General features: G+C 33.8%; 1 protein-coding gene and 1 pseudogene across 1 annotated transcript; one reads left to right on the plus strand and one right to left on the minus strand.

Moving 5' to 3' along the window:
* Positions 1-3,372: 3,372 nt before the first annotated feature.
* Positions 3,373-3,798, plus strand: LOC129884371 (uncharacterized). The gene has a single exon (XM_055958680.1). The coding sequence runs from the start codon at positions 3,373-3,375 to the stop codon at positions 3,796-3,798; it is 426 nt and encodes a 141-aa protein (XP_055814655.1).
* Positions 3,799-13,026: 9,228 nt separating this feature from the next.
* On the minus strand, positions 13,027-17,160 carry LOC129885106 (uncharacterized; annotated as a pseudogene).
* Between the last annotated feature and the right edge of the window lie 273 nt (positions 17,161-17,433).

Here is a 17,433-nt window from a genome sequence, read left to right on the forward strand (position 1 = left end):
ATGGCATCACGGAAGAGTGAGGAGTGTCTCATCAAAGGACTAAAATGATTTTCTATGCTACTGTGATGATATTTAAGCTTTATTCTCTTTTAGACAATATTTAAGCTTGGAAAAAAAAGGTAGAAAATTTATATATAAAAAAGGGGAAAAACTACCACTTTTTAAGAGAAATTAATATTTTTGAGAACTTTAAAGTAAATTACACAAATCTTTGTTTTAATATATATTTTTTTACAATAATATTCAAGGTAATGTATTAAAAAGACATGTCTAATATTTTAAATTCAAATGAATATTTACTATTATACTAAAAACAATAACAACATATTCAAATAATCCCACAAGAAAAGTTTGGCTTTACACATGTGATCACATAAGTTTGTTATCATGCAAAAAAAAAAATCTCCTTACTATTATTCACATGTTACTTTTCACTACAACAATATCAACTCAAATCAATGTGAATGAATTTGCTCGGATAACTTCATGTTAATGGAGCAACTGTTTCTCCCTAATAATAAAGATGGAAATGTGTTTCTTTATACGTATTAATTAGTAAGAAAATAGTATCAAAACAAAGTGGCATGTAGGTTACAAATTAGAATATGTATAAGAACCTCTAATTTCTTTGATACAATCAAGTTACTAGTTTTTCTTTTTTTTTTTGCCTAATGATAAATTTACATAAATATACTTTGGCTCTGCTTGATGATTTGATGTTCCATTGAGCATAAATTAAAATGAGACTAGAGAAGCTGGCTAGCTGGTTTACAAGTTATTTAATAGTTGAGTGAGTTAGCTGAAATTAAATTAACTGTAGTTAGTTAACTAGAGCTAAGTAGCACTTATTATTCTTTACTTATCGAGGTCATGACCTTAAATAGGAGGGTATGAAGATCGCAAATTAGAGTAGAAGGTTAGTAAGTAATTTTTCGACGAGATAAGTTGGATAGTGATCTGGAGCACGTCTATCGTATTGTTAACATTTTTTTCGTAATTTCATATTCTATGATTTTTTTAATTAAAATATGTGAATGTTACCATACCAACCACCTCAATCTTTATCAGTGGCGGAGCCAAGTTTTTCATTAAGGGGTTCAAAATCTAAAGAAATAGATATATGAACGAGCTAAAGAAAGTTCGACATTTATTATATATACATAAAAAAAAATATTTCAATCATATATAAATAATGTAATTTTCCGCCGAAAATTCCCTAACCATAAAGGTGGCTATCCCAAGATATTCCTAGCACTTCTTGTTGACAACTTTCAATATACTCTGCGGGAGTGTGAAAAAAATTGTGCAATGAGTGTTTTATGATTCAACCAACAACAATTCCTAATCAAGTTAGCAATATAAAAAGAAACCTTCTAATTCTTTGATTTTCATTTTATAAATATAAAAATATTTAGATCATTTTTCGACTTGTACATGTTATCCTTCCATATTGGGAGCTAAGTCAAAGATCTCGGTGGTCTTGTGAGTGGAAAATTTCATGACTTTTATTTGAGTTGCGGACCCTTAAATAGGTATTTGGGCCAGATAGACCAAGATGATAAGTAAAGGTAATACTAACTTTATTTGTATCGTTCTAATTTTAATACAAATGACATTACTTTCTTTGATCTAATCAAGTTACTATCATTATTTTTTTGGTCTAATAATAAATTTACTTAAGTATAATTAAGTAAATGTATCAAAAAAGTAAAAAATAATGAAGGTTGAAAATTCGTATAGGTGATAGTGCCAACTACAAAATTGGTGTTCACTTTAAGATTCTTGATATATTAAGGATATATATTACTAGAATATATTAGAGAACCCTAGTGTTAGATGGTATAGAATATTGAAATATTATATATGGACCAAATAAAGCAATATGATATTGAGGATTCATATAATTTATCCAAAAGTAAATTTATATATATATATATATATATATATATATATATATATATATATATATATATATATATATATATGTATATGTATATCATATTCAGTGTATTTCCATAAAGTTAGTCTGAGGAGGGTGGCTAGGTGTATGCATACGCTACCTTTATTCTAGAGGTAGAAATTGTTTTTTATAAACGCTCTGCTCAATAAAATACAGACAAAATCATTTCGGAAAAGGAAATGACATAAATGAAAAAGTCATGACAGAATACTATAGAAAGCATGACAAAACATCTTGAACGGTAACTACACCAAAAAAAATTGGATAATAAAAAAACAAAAAGTAACAAATAATAATAGAAATCGAAGAACATAAGCTATAAAAATAATATTAAGACCTAATATATCAAATCAAAATTACTAAATTCAACAGAAATCTTACTTTCTATGCTAGTTTCGCCCCTAATTACCAATTATCTAGAGTTAATGGTGATTAATATGAATATATCACATCACAAACACTAGACAAATTGATAATAAAACACATTTGACCAACCTTCTTCCCCAACCCCACCATGAAAATGAAACAAAACGTTGAAAAGTGAAGAAAAGGTGAAAAAAAGAAGTTATAAACCTTCCACACTAATATTCCTACCTCAATTTTTTGCCAACACATTCCCATGGACTTGACAGGTCACTCCCCACCTACATTAATGCGTCTTACATCGTAAACCTTATGCTTACTAAATTTATATTTTCTTTTTCTCAGTTTATATTTCATATTATTATTTTTAATCAGTTACACATGACAAAAAAATTATGCTATTTATAAAGAAATAAAACCTCCGTGTTTTATTAAACTTTATAATCAATCAAACATGAATATAAATTGGGACAAAGAGAATAACAAATTCAAAATATTGATCAAAATATTTTTCAATTTTTATAAAACAAACATAAATCACTACTCTTCAGAATTATATTTTTGGTTGAAAAGCAACAAAATGTTTTTTTCAAAATAATACTCCTTCGGTTCTCAAAATTTATGTGTCAATGTTTGGGGGTCAAACGATATTTTCTTTAACCGTAATTTTCTCAAACTTATTTTAAAATATTTGAAACTCTAGTTAGGTTGACTTTTGTATAAATAAAACTTTATATTTTAAAATTAAAAAAATCTTTATCTAAATTTATAGTCAAATTTAAATAAATATTTTGACCTATCATACTCCTAACTATTTCACATAATTTGAAACAAGAGGGAGTAAGATTTTGAAAGTTCACCCAAACCAACTATAAATACGTTGTGATTCTCATCATATTATATAAGTATATATCCTTTGTCAATTCTTAACTCTTCAAAATATAACAAAACTCACACCAATATTTCATAATTCAAAACCATTCCCAACTTTTATAACTATTCTCATTCTTATGGGAAATTTTATGTCATGTGGTAGTTCACCAAGGGTAATGAGTTCAAGATCAACAAGGGTTATTTTTCAAAATGGAGAAATTCAAAAATTTAATGAACCAATAATAGCAGCAGAGCTTATGTTGGAATCTCCCAATTCCTTTTTAGTGAACTGCAGCTCATTGATCGTCGGCCGAAGATTTTCTGCTTTATCGGCCGACGAAGAGCTGGAGTTTGGAAATATTTATATAATGTTTCCTATGAAGAGAGTGAATTCCGTTATTACAACAAAAGATATTGTTTCCATTGGAAAACTGGCACCGGGAACCGAGACAACGGAGGGTAAATCGCCGGAGAAAGACGGGGTTGGACCGTTAGGTTTTCCGACGGGACAAGAATTTAGGTATAGGGTGAAAGTATCATGTAGATCAAGGAAGCCTTTGTTGGAGACAATTATGGAAGAACAAGTAATAAGTTTAAGGTAGAGGAGTTTACATATCTTACTGATTTGGTTAATTTAAATTTGTATTACGTGGGGTCTATTTAAAAGTAATATATTCCCTACCAATAGAATCTCATCATTCTTAAGAGTTTGAATTGGAAACCTCAGTTTTTGGTGAGAGATCTCATCTATTCTGCCATTTGATGGTTGTTTTAATTGTTTTACGAGAAAATTAGCATTTTAGATCATATATGCATCTTTCAATTTGTTTGCGATTGAGTCATAATTATTGTAGTTCACACATGTACCTTATTAATTTGTATTGCGAGATGAATTGGTAGAGACTCGGATGGTAATATTTAACATGTTATAACATGTTACGTACTTATTATTTACTCTAAATTAGTAATCAATGTTTATGTAGTAGAGTACATAAAACTAAATTCTATGGAATAAGCATTTTTGCTCTGAAAAAACAGTAATAATCACGGCAGGGGATTCATTTTTGGAAAAGTATTACACTCAAAATTAATGGGTTTAAAGTTTTAATCTATAGTTGAAAATGAGGCTTCTAGCCTTCTAGTAAGAATTTGGACAAGGTATTAGTATTTGGTGTTAGCTAGCGTTGGGGCTTTGATTAATCTAGATTGACATCGCGTAAAATCCATTTACAAGAGAAACACTCCTTAATCTAAACATGAATCCTTTAATTAAGAGTGGAGAGGGATCTTATCTATCGTTTCATGTGTTAGGAAAATACAACAGAAAAATTATAATTTTGAGGCGTGAAAGCTTACTTTTTTTCAAAAGCTATTGCATGTATAATTTTTTAGGGATTACAAGCAATTCTCTAGTAAGGTACAATAAAGCCTGAAACCTATAATATGCAATTGAATATGTTACTTTAGGGAACGCTTCGTATTAGACCTTTCAAAAAGAATCACTCCTTTTCTAAAGGGACACAACCTTTAATTTAATTTAATTCAAATTTTAAATAACCAAATTATTTAAAATAAAATATTTAATATAATTAAAGTCTATCTAGCCATCGCCCAAACCCCAAATGCAAGTCCATCCAAATCAATTGAATAAACCTAATGGGCTCGATCTTTAATGACCTTAAGTCCTTAAGGGTGGCCTCTAGGCTTTAGCCACCGGTGTGGGAATACTTCCCCGTTCACGTATATTACAACTAACATAACACCATAACCCTTATTAGTGTTGGGTTTAATTGATAGGTTGAATGGGAAATTGAGGGAAAAAGAAGTGGAGAGGAAATGATATGTTCTCTCTTATTTTATTAAATAAGCTTTGGTCCCACATAGGTGGTGGAAATGAAAAGTCTCCTATTTAAAAATAGAAGCACTCCTTCATGTTGCTAAAGGGTCAAGAAGAGGGTCTCCCCTCGCGCCGTCGTCGTCGTCGCTTGCTCGGCTCGGCTACGGCTACGGCTACGGCTTCGGCTTCGGCTTCGGCTTCGGCTTCGGATTTACGGCTACGGCTTCGGCTTCGGATTTACGGCTACGGCTACGGCTACGGCTACGGCTACGGCTTCGGATTCGGATTCGGTCAATTGAATTGATTGATAATCTTTTTGGACCAAATTTTCTTTAAATTTTTAATTAATTAATATTATTTATTTAATTAATTAATTAAGTGGAAAAAAAATCCTGACCCGCGACCCGCGACCCGTTTCTTCCCGGATTAATTTAAAATTTCCCTCCGTTTTTTCCAACGGATTTTTGAATGGTTGCAACCTTGTCCGAAAAGTTGCAAACCTTCTCAACAGGCAAACCTTTTCCCAACAGGTGCCTTTTCTGAAAAGGTATCAACAGTCTATATATATCTGTAAAATCTTCAGAATGTTCCATACGAAATTCTGAACATACCATCTTCTTCTTCTTCTTTCTGCACTTCCTAAAATCGTGTGATATACATCCTTCAAGTGGTTCGCTGTCATCAAAGATTTGCAGTACCTCTACTTTGGTGAGTAATCGTTCTATCCTAGGAGGAAAGATTCCAAAAACTTCGGGTACTTTGAGGGGAATAATTTCCTTAAGGACACACTGTGCACTCAGTGGGCTCGATTCTGTTTCTGCATTAATATTTTCAGATTCTGTTTTTATTATTTTCAGAAGTTTCTGTTACTGTTTAATATTTTCCAATACAGTTTATTAACAATCTTAAGGAAATTATATTATTATTGTTTTCTAACCAAACTGTATTCTGTCTTTGGAGACTAAAACCTGTGTGGTTTTCTACTCCGTATGAAATAAATATTCTGATTTGAAGAGTATAAAAACTTCATTGGAATATTAAAGTTCATACTTGTACAACGATTTGAAGAGTATAAAAACTTCGTCGTTGTTTTTGTAAAAGGTCTGATATTCTGAAATATTAAGACAGTTTGTCTATTTTGACAGTGAAAAGAAATGACAAGTGATACTGCTACTACTTCTGCGACTGTTGCTGCAACAAACCGCACTTCTGTGCCACCGGCAGAAAAACCAGGAAAATTTTCTGGAGCCAACTTCAAAGGATGGCAGCAAAGGGTGTTCTTTTGGCTTACCACTCTTGGTATGCAGAAGTTCACTAATAAAGACCCTCCTGTGCCCGCTGCTGATATGCCGGCCAATGAAAAGTTTATGATTACTGAGGCATGGACACAGGCAGATTTTCTATGCAAGGGTTATATCCTAAGTGCTTTGGATGATGATTTGTATAATGTCTACAGTGCTATAAAAACTTCTAAAGAATTGTGGGATGCACTTGAGAAGAAGTACAAGACTGAAGACGCATGCTTGAAAAAGTTTGTGGTTGCTAAGTTCCTAGACTATAAAATGATAGATAGCAGGACTGTTGGAACCCAGGTTCAAGAACTGCAACTTATTTTTCATGACCTTATTGCTGAAGGCATGGTAGTTAATGAAGCGTTTCAAGTGGCTGCGATGATAGAAAAGTTGCCTCCTTCGTGGAGAGATTTCAAAAATTATCTAAAGCACAAGCGTAAGGAAATGAAGTTGGAAGATCTTGTGATTCGTCTCAAGATTGAGGAAGATAACAAAACAGCAGAAAAGAAGTTGCGTGGAAATTCAGCAATTATGGGAGCGAACATCGTTGAAGATGCTGCTCCAAAGAATAAGAAAAGGAAGCAACCTTTTGGAAAGAATCAGGAGCAGAACAAGAAAAAGTTCAAGGGCAATTGTTATAATTGTGGGAAAGTTGGACACAAAGCTCCAGATTGTCGTCTTCCGAAAAAGGACAAGAGAAAGGGACAAGCCAATATGGTGGAAAATAAAGAAGCTATTGATGATCTGTGTGCAATGCTATCAGAATGCAACCTAGTAGGTAATCTCAAAGAATGGTGGCTTGATTCAGGAGCTACTTCGCATGTGTGTGCAGTCCGAGAAGCATTCTCTACTTATTCCCCTGCAGCACCTGATGCGACGATCTATATGGGAAATTCTGCAACTGCAAAGATTGAAGGATATGGGAGAGTATTTCTGAAAATGACATCCGGCAAGGTGGTGACGCTGAACAAGGTGTATCATGTTCCAGAAATGCGAAAGAATTTGGTGTCTGCCGGCCTTCTTATCAAGAATGGATTCAAGTGTGTTCTAGTTTCAGACAAAGTAGTTGTCAGTAAGAATGAAATGTATCTAGGAAAAGGCTACCTCACTGAGGGTCTTTTCAAACTAAATGTAATGGTTGTTGATGATAATAAAGTTCAAGCTTCTTCTTACTTACTTGAGTCAAATAATTTATGGCATTCACGTTTAGGACATGTCAATCATAAAACCTTGCGAAAACTGATTAATTTAAATATATTGCCTAAATTTGATTGCAATAAATCAAAATGTCAAGTATGTGTTGAATCTAAGTATGCTAAGCATCCTTATAAATCTATTGAACGGAATTCTAGTCCCTTAGAATTGATTCACACAGACATTTGTGATATGAAGTCTACACCAACTCGTGGTGGAAAGAAGTATTTTATAACTTTTATTGATGATTGCACTTGATATTGTTATGTATATTTGCTTAATAGTAAGGATGAAGCAATTGATGCATTTAAGCAATACAAGAACGAAGTAGAAAATCAATTGAATAAAAAGATAAAAATGATTAGAAGTGATAGGGGTGGAGAATACGAATCTCCTTTTGAAAAGATATGTTTAGAATATGGAATTATTCATCAAACTACTGCCCCCTACACACCTCAATCAAATGGAGTTGCTGAAAGGAAAAACCGAACATTAAAAGAAATGATGAATGCTTTATTAATAAGTTCCGGTTTACCGCAGAACTTGTGGGGGGAAGCTATCCTTACAGCTAATCGAATACTCAACAGAGTACCCCACAGCAAAACACAAACTATTCCATATGAACTATGGAAAGGAAGAAAACCCAACTTGAAATACTTCAAAGTGTGGGGGTGTTTAGCAAAGGTCCAAGTTCCTTTGCCCAAAAGGGTAAAAATCGGACCAAAGACCGTGGATTGTGTTTTTATTGGCTATGCTACAAACAGCAAAGCTTGTCGATTTTTGGTTCACAAATCGGACAATCCTGAAATTAATGTTAATACGGTAATTGAATCAGATAATGCTGAATTTTTTGAAAATATTTATCCGTATAAAACAAAAAGTGAATCCTCAAGTGAAAGATCTAAACGACCAAGAGAAGTTCAAAAGGAAAGTAAACCATCCGAAGAGGATCCAAGGCGTAGCAAACGTCAAAAGATATCTACTTCCTTTGGACCAGATTTTGTGACATTCTTGCTTGAAAATGAGCCTCAAACATTTAAAGCTGCAATGTCTTCTTCTGATTCATCATTTTGGAAAGAGGCAATCAATAGTGAGATTCAATCAATTTTGAATAACCATACATGGGAATTGGTTGATCTTCCTCCTGGAAATAAACCTTTAGGATCAAAATGGATATTTAAAAGGAAAATGAAAGCTGATGGCACTATTGATAAATATAAGGCAAGACTTGTGGTCAAAGGTTATAGACAAAAAGAAGGTCTTGATTACTTTCACACATACTCGCCGGTAACAAGAATAACATCTATTCGGGTGTTAGTGGCACTTGCAGCTGTATATGGTCTTGAAATTCATCAAATGGATGTTAAGACGGCTTTCTTAAATGGAGAATTGGAGGAAGAAATTTACATGGAACAACCTGAGGGTTTCATAGTTCCAGGTAAAGAAAGGAAAGTGTGCAAACTTGTTAAGTCACTTTATGGACTTAAACAAGCACCTAAACAATGGCATGCAAAATTTGACCAAACAATGTTGGCAAATGGATTTAAGATTAATGAGTGTGACAAATGTGTTTACATTAAAAATACTCCAAATCATGAAGTCATTGTTTGTTTATATGTTGATGACATGTTGATAATGAGTAAAGACATTGCCAATATAAATGCTACGAAGCGTATGCTTGCTAGCAAATTTGACATGAAAGACTTAGGGGTTGCTGACTTAATCTTAGGAATTAGGATCCATAAAACTCCACAAGGTCTAGCATTATCACAATCACATTATATTGAAAATATACTTGATAAGTTTAAATATTTAAATTTCAATGTTGCAAAAACTCCAATTGATGTAAGTTTTGCACTCCAAAAGAACGAAGGTAAAAATGACTCACAATTGGACTATGCACGAGTTTTGGGAAGTTTGATGTATATTATGAATTGTACACGACCAGATATAGCATGTGCTATTAGCAAGTTGAGTCGATTCACGAATAATCCTAATCAAACTCATTGGATGGCAATGAAACGAGTCTTGGGGTATTTGAAACACACCCAAAACTATGCTTTGCATTATAATAAATATCCCTCAGTAATTGAGGGATATAGTGATGCAAACTGGATCACCGGATCATCTGAAGTTAAATCCACAAGTGGATATGTTTTCACCGTTGGTGGAGGAGCAGTGTCTTGGAAATCATCAAAACAGACATGCATCGCCCGCTCTACAATGGAGTCTGAATTTATAGCTTTAGACAAGGCTGGTGAAGAAGCTGAATGGCTTCGAAATTTTTTGGAAGATATTCCATTTTGGCCCAAACCTTTGGCACCCATATGTATACATTGTGATAGCCAAGCGGCAATAGGGAGGGCAGGAAATGTTATGTATAATGGAAAATCGCGTCACATTCGACGGCGACACAATACTGTTAGACAACTACTCTCTAGTGGTGTTATCACTATTGACTACGTAAAGTCAAGAGATAATATATCGGATCCACTAACAAAAGGCTTATCTAGAGAGGCTGTTGAAAGATCATCGAGTGGAATGGGGTTAAGGCCTAGGACAAGTCAACATGGCGGTAACTCTACCTAGTAGACTGGAGATCCCAAGAACTAGGTTCAAAGAGATCAAACAAAGTTATGATTGACGGTTAAACATTGTCAAATAACTCAACCCATTCTCGTGATGATGACAATGTTCAGAAACAAAGGATAAAACCTTAAGGCTTTTAATGAGTTAATAAAGCTTTAAAGGTTTTTTAATGATTATCTAAATCTGACGGAAAATAACTAGATAGTGTGTCTATAAGACTACACGTTTAGAAATCACCTATGTGAATGTGAAGTATAAGCCGCTTCAAGGGGAATGACAGTAAAGGCCCATTCTTTATGCATTCACGAAACCAGGCGGTGTTCATGGCTGAAACGAACACAACCGTGAGAACCATAGATGGTTGATGATTGATTGTGTGACTTATGTTGTCTAGTTATACAACAAAGTTCGACGGTTCAAAGATATCGCATCTACCGATTGATCGAGTATATCCTATATAAGTTCACTATGGAAAGTTCAAAGGGAAACCTACTTATATAAGTTCATTATGCAATTAATCTTCGCTTGTATATCACACACTTATCCGTGCATTCCTTTATCTTGTAGACATTCCCCATTCATGTGGGGGATTATTGGGTTTAATTGATAGGTTGAATGGGAAATTGAGGGAAAAAGAAGTGGAGAGGAAATGATATGTTCTCTCTTATTTTATTAAATAAGCTTTGGTCCCACATAGGTGGTGGAAATGAAAAGTCTCCTATTTAAAAATAGAAGCACTCCTTCATGTTGCTAAAGGGTCAAGAAGAGGGTCTCCCCTCGCGCCGTCGTCGTCGTCGCTCGCTCGGCTCGGCTCGGCTTCGGCTTCGGCTTCGGCTACGGCTACGGCTACGGCTTCGGCTTCGGCTTCGGCTTCGGCTTTGGATTTGGATTTGGATTTGGATTTGGATTTGGATTTGGTCAATTGATATGATTGATTGATAATCTTTTTGGACCAAATTTTCTTTAAATTTTTAATTAATTAATATTATTTATTTAATTAATTAATTAAGTGGAAAAAAAATCCTGACCCGCGACCCGCGACCCGTTTCTTCCCGGATTAATTTAAAATTTCCCTCCGTTTTTTCCAACGGATTTTTGAATGGTTGCAACCTTGTCCGAAAAGTTGCAAACCTTCTCAACAGGCAAACCTTTTCCCAACAGGTGCCTTTTCTGAAAAGGTATCAACAGTCTATATATATCTGTAAAATCTTCAGAATGTTCCATACGAAATTCTGAACATACCATCTTCTTCTTCTTCTTTCTGCACTTCCTAAAATCGTGTGATATACATCCTTCAAGTGGTTCGCTGTCATCAAAGATTTGCAGTACCTCTACTTTGGTGAGTAATCGTTCTATCCTGGGAGGAAAGATTCCAAAAACCTCGGGTACTTTGAGGGGAATAATTTCCTTAAGGACACACTGTGCACTCAGTGGGCTCGATTCTGTTTCTGCATTAATATTTTCAGATTCTGTTTTTATTATTTTCAGAAGTTTCTGTTACTGTTTAATATTTTCCAATACAGTTTATTAACAATTAGTTATTATTATAAAGGCTGGATATAAGATGAAATATTTGATATTATGGCTTGCCGAGGAACATGTCATACCATGAATAGTCGAACCCTTGACTTTTACAGCTCAAAGATTGTGCCTATAACGATTATACAGGATATAACTTATTTAACTATCTAGTAGTATCTTGAATAAATACCCTGAGGCATCACCGCTTCTAATTAATGGTTGGTTGGTACTTGTTGTTGGACCTAAGCATAACCCTGACATGTTCCTTTTCGACCCTATTTCGGAAATCAACCTAACCAGCAACACTTGTGTTATAGTACGTAGTTATTATTGATTGGTCCATCTTGATATAGAGATGAATACAAATTGATATTGAGAAGTTTACAATCTTGTCCAGGCTAAAAACACAGAGAGATGGATTCTTTCATTGCTCATGTTACTATAGACTAGTTTTTACTTGGACAATTATTCACTCCATGAACTAGTTTTTGGAGTTGAATTAGATTCAAAGTCTATTCCTTAGCATGGTATCAGAACAGACAGAGATCATGTGTAAGAGTCGTTACATCACCTAATATCAAAAAAAGAATTTTCCATATGCTTTTCTCATCAAAAAGAATTAATTAAGCCCCACGTACATGAGGGGGTTGTTGAAAATATAATTAAGTAGATAAAGTGTACTCTAACAATTTAAGCTTTTATATGCTATGGTTAGTACTAGGGCTGTACAGGGCAAATCGATAAACCGCACCAAACCGACAAACCGAACCAAACCGGGAAAAAAACCCGACTAGTGGTTTGGTTTGACTTGGTTTGGTGTTTGAAAAAAAAAACCGACCATTATAGGGTTGATTTGGTTTTAACTAAAAAAAGTCAAACCGAACCTAAACCGACCCGATTATAGATATACTACTTTTAAATTAGGTTATACATAAAAATATTTATTAAAATGTAATTTTTAAATATTTTTAAAAAAAATTTCATAATTTTTGTTTTCTTTCTTACATTTAGATTTGGACTTGAGAAGCCCATCTAAATAATATACAAAAAAAAGTCATCTTATAAAGTTATATTATAAAGTTATAACTTCAAACAGTGTTCTACCTCCATTTTATATGTTGATATTTTGTACTAGAACTCTTTTTAAGAAGCACTGCTCTGTGCTTTTTATTAGATACTATGAAAAACCCGAGAAATTCGAAAAAACCCAAAAAACTCGAGAAACCCGAAAAACCCGAGAAAAATTGATATCGAAAAACCCGATTTTTATTGGTTTGGTTTGGTTTATAGATTTAATAACCCGACACAAATGATTTGATTTGGTTTGTAAAAAATCCAAACCAACCCGGTCCATGTACACCCCTAGTTAGTACTACTAGATTTTTTATCCAGGAAATATAGTACAGTAGATAATGTTGTACTAGCTTTTTTATTTTGATTTATCACAAAAGCTAGTGAATATTACAATTATTTCATCACAATGTTTTCTATTTCTACTCATTCATTCACAAGTTTCCTCAAGATGGTTTCACATAGAGTAGCATCATAAATCAAGAAATGCCCAGCATTAGGAACTTCATGATATTTAATCCAACCAAGCTTCTCTGCTAAATATTGATTGAGTTTTCTTGGTACAATTTTGTCCTCATAACCTTGCCAAAGATGGACAGATCCCTCATGATTCTCTGGCAAAGGATTAGAAACTTGTGTTGGATCAAATTCCCATTTCCCAAAACCTACTATCAAGTCCCGGTACAATGATTCAAACTCGCCTTGTTGTGTTACCTTTTCCTAGATATGGAGAACCAAAAAGTTTCAGACACAAAGAAGTAATATCGAGATGTAACATAATGAAGTGAGTAATGTAAACTTGTATATATGATGGTCACATAATTCAATATGGTATCAGAGCAGGCAAGAGGCTCAAGTTTCAAATTAAAATATCAATGCCATTAAAAAGGCGAAAAAAATATTTCATTGTGTTTGACCCATCAAAAGGAATCAAGTCCCCATATGAAGAGAAGTGTTGAGATATGTAATATAATTAAGTAACCACTTAGACTTTTAGACAAGATGGTTATACAATTTAACAGGTAAGATGTAGACGAAACATAAACATCTTCTCTACCAATTTCATCCATAATATTACCAACCTTCCCTCACGCATGCACAAAAAGAAGAGGCGCAATTTGGGATATGAACTGTCATTTAACTTATCTCAACCTAGCCTATTTCAAACCAAGCAAACTTCGGGTGCATTGGGCCGTATGACCCGTGTATTGATTTGATCCATTTTGACTTGCCCTAGTTTGATCCAACCAATCTATTTGTTATCTCTAGTTCATAATGTGCAGCAGTCTACCAAAGATTCAATTTGACACAACACAATAAAAATGCATTCATATCAGATACGATCAGACCTCTATATAACAGTCATTCTCTATAACAACATTTTACTATTACAATTATGTTTTCTTTGGAATCGACTTTCATATTATGTTATATTGTATGTTTTGAATAACAGCACCTCTCTATAACTACCAAAAAAGTATCCGGCAAACAACTTGATTATAGTGAGGTTTGACTGTAGTACAAATGGATATAATTAAGGTAATTTAAGGAAGTAATTAAATGAGAAAACTATTTACCTCACCAAGACTAGGAGCTCCAGATAACTGTTTCACTATTTCCAAATCTGTTTTGCTGAAAATAGACATATTTCCTTCCATAACACTTAAAGAATGGAACCACTTTTGATTCATCCACCAATTAAACAGCCAGGGTGCATAGTGTGCAATTTGAAATGTCCTCTTGTCTTGTGGAACTATCATTTCCATAGCTTCTTTTGATAGTTTAGTAGGATAACAAGTCCACTGGCCAATGGTTCGCAGATGGACCTACAAGAGCAACTCCAGCCAACCTGCTCCGGTTAATTTTACGTATGATCACTAAACTTTATTTATGTACCAATAAGAACTCAACTTTATCTATAATAACAATTTTTTTATTACATTAAAGTATTAACTAAACTATGTGCATAAATTGTTCAGAAAATATACCTGTGTGGTATGTAATATAATCAACCCCAAACAGGGTAGGCTCCCATGGACAAACCAACAACATAGATCTTAGGTCCTAGTTGCAATTTGTTAGCTAGCTCCTCGATATCCAACACGTCAGTCTTCACTGAACGTTTTGGATATGGATTGCTCTCTCCATAGCCAGCACGATCAAACGATAGGAGATACATTTGAAACTCTTCTATGATGTCCTGAGAGCATAAAATCAGAACCAGTAGATAGAAATATAACATTCAAGTACCAAAGAACCATTAAAACCAAGAGTCACTTTGTTAATTCATAACTTGATTGAACAAATAGTGTAAATAATATGATTGAATGATCATCAATTGTCTCACTGTAAAAGATTATTAGTTGACTCTTCAATAAGTTTGATTATAGTTGTCCCGCCTAAATATAAGAAAAAGTGGAAGACTTCATGAACTTGTGTTCTTAAACATGCTATGACATTTCTATGATATAAAATCAATGTCGTTAAGGGTAAAACAGAAAAGTTAAAGTTAGAATTCTGAAAGATTTCGAAACATACTAATTACTACCAAAAATAAAACATTCAAAAATTTGTTATCAAAGTTTTCATACTTGGGAGATTGGTAGGTTTTCGTCTTTGGAGCTATCGAAGCCATGAACAATAATGATCTTGTACTTGGCATTCTACTTGTCAATCCCTCTTTCTTTATAGGGCAAATATCTCCCATCTCTGAGTTGAATCCTTGGTGTAGTCACAGGAGGTCCATTCAGTGTGCCACAAGCTCTTGAAGACGGTGGCTTCATTAACGCTACATAAGCCCATCCAAGAAATCCTATTAATGTTGCTACTGCTATTTGTGCAATCCACACTGAAAAGTAGGAGAAAATCAGTGTTTTTAGAAGCGTGAAGCGGAAAAAAAAGCAACAAGAAAGGGAAGTGCTCGCTTTTCACAACACAGGGAAAAATCAGAGAAGAAGATTGGTATAGAAAAGGAAGAAAGTTAAGCTAAAGAAGAGTAACGAACAGACTAAATTTCCGAAAAAGACGGAATAGAGTTCCATTATACAAAAGTAAGAGTTATGTACTAAATATTACACTTTCGGCCATTGTTTTTCACTTTCAATATGCTTCGGACACCTTATTAATCTGCATTTTCTTCAAGCTCCCATCGCAGGAATCACATAATCAAATTTTTATCACCTAATGAAAGAATTAGTTGTGAGGTACCAGTGAGTCGTGACATATAGTTTTCATGTCAAAAGTAGGGCGCCGATCATTAGAATTTAACTACCATAAAAATGACAATTCATTAGGACATCTTAGGTTTCTACATGATATGCAAATCAAACTCAAATTTCAGTAAGCTGCACCACTAATCTTCTCTTTTGAAATGCTTAAACAATGGCAATTGGTGAGAAGGTGAATATTCATGTGCTACTCCTTATTGGTCCCGAGGGACAGAGGAGGTTAGGTTAGTCGAAATAGGGTTATTTAGTAACTGTATATTTGGGCTTTAACACGCAAGGCGCCTCTATAGTTGAATTCCTAAAATCGCCCTATTATGTAATAATTTGGTATGTATTTCCGTGGAAAACGTTTTCCTTCGTACCAAACACACCCAATGTCATCCAATCCGTGATTCTCCATGCATCTAAAACTACAATAGCTCATATTGGTCTAAGGAACAACTACAAATTGATCAATACTATCACAGCAGAACAGAACAACCAGAGCACTAAAATCAGTCCCATTAAAACAAGAGTTCAAAATAAGCCAATCATTTTATAATCACACCTAAATTCCAGATAGGTTCGAGTTGATTATATGAATCCTTTGTAACAATCAGCAGATTTACTAGAATTAATACTATTTTAACGGAAACAACTTTTCTACCCTACAAATTGTAGAGGTAAGGTTGGTGTACATTCTACCTTATCCAGACAGGGGAAGATCTAGAAGGTTGTTAGGGAGTTCACCCGAAGCCCCTCAGCAAAATGACCGTATATATAAGGTAATTTTTTTCTTATATATATTGAATCCCCTAAACACAAGACGAGAGACGGGCTTAGTGATTTATGAGTTCAAAATTCACCTTGAAGTTTCAAATTTGAACTCCATGCACTATATCGGCCACTGTGACTCTAGACCCACTTATCGATTATACTAGATATATTGTTGTCATCCTTAGTGTTAGTTGTCAACCTACCACAATTTTGTTGTAATTGGCTATATTTTACATAAGTAAAGTTTGGATCAAGCAAATATTCTTCAGGAGAAAAAAAAAGGAAAAAGAAGTGATAAAGCTACTAAAGAGAAATAATTATTTTTATCTATGACAATAAACAACACAAAGTGAAAAAAATAATTAAGGCAAATAAAAGAGAAAGATGGCTAACTTGCTTTCTTGGATTTCCTGGTATGAGCTCAACTTGATGACTGTGTTATTTTTTCCCTACTTTTTATCTTTGTTAGGAAACACCATCGTGCATATCAAATATGAGGTGTGATTCCCACTTTATAATTTCCTCCCCAATTTACCCTTCCCCCACCCACCCACACCATGAAAAGAAATTGGAGATGGAATTTTATTTCAATAAAAAATATTTTAAAATTAATTTAAACAAAAAAAAATATCTTAAGAGTAAACTAATTATATTATATTTTCCTATATTAACGATAATTAGCTTTAAAAAATTATAATAAAAAATGTAAGCATAACTACAAAGGAGGTAAGTTAGATTAGGTACGTGGTG

Source organism: Solanum dulcamara, chromosome 4, assembly GCF_947179165.1.
Source record: "Solanum dulcamara chromosome 4, daSolDulc1.2, whole genome shotgun sequence".
Lineage (NCBI taxonomy): Eukaryota > Viridiplantae > Streptophyta > Magnoliopsida > Solanales > Solanaceae > Solanum > Solanum dulcamara.

Bases quoted from the DNA above. Each gene is read 5' to 3' on its own strand.
- LOC129884371 (XM_055958680.1), top strand. From the start codon at position 3,373: ATGAGTTCAAGATCAACAAGGGTTATTTTTCAAAATGGAGAAATTCAA.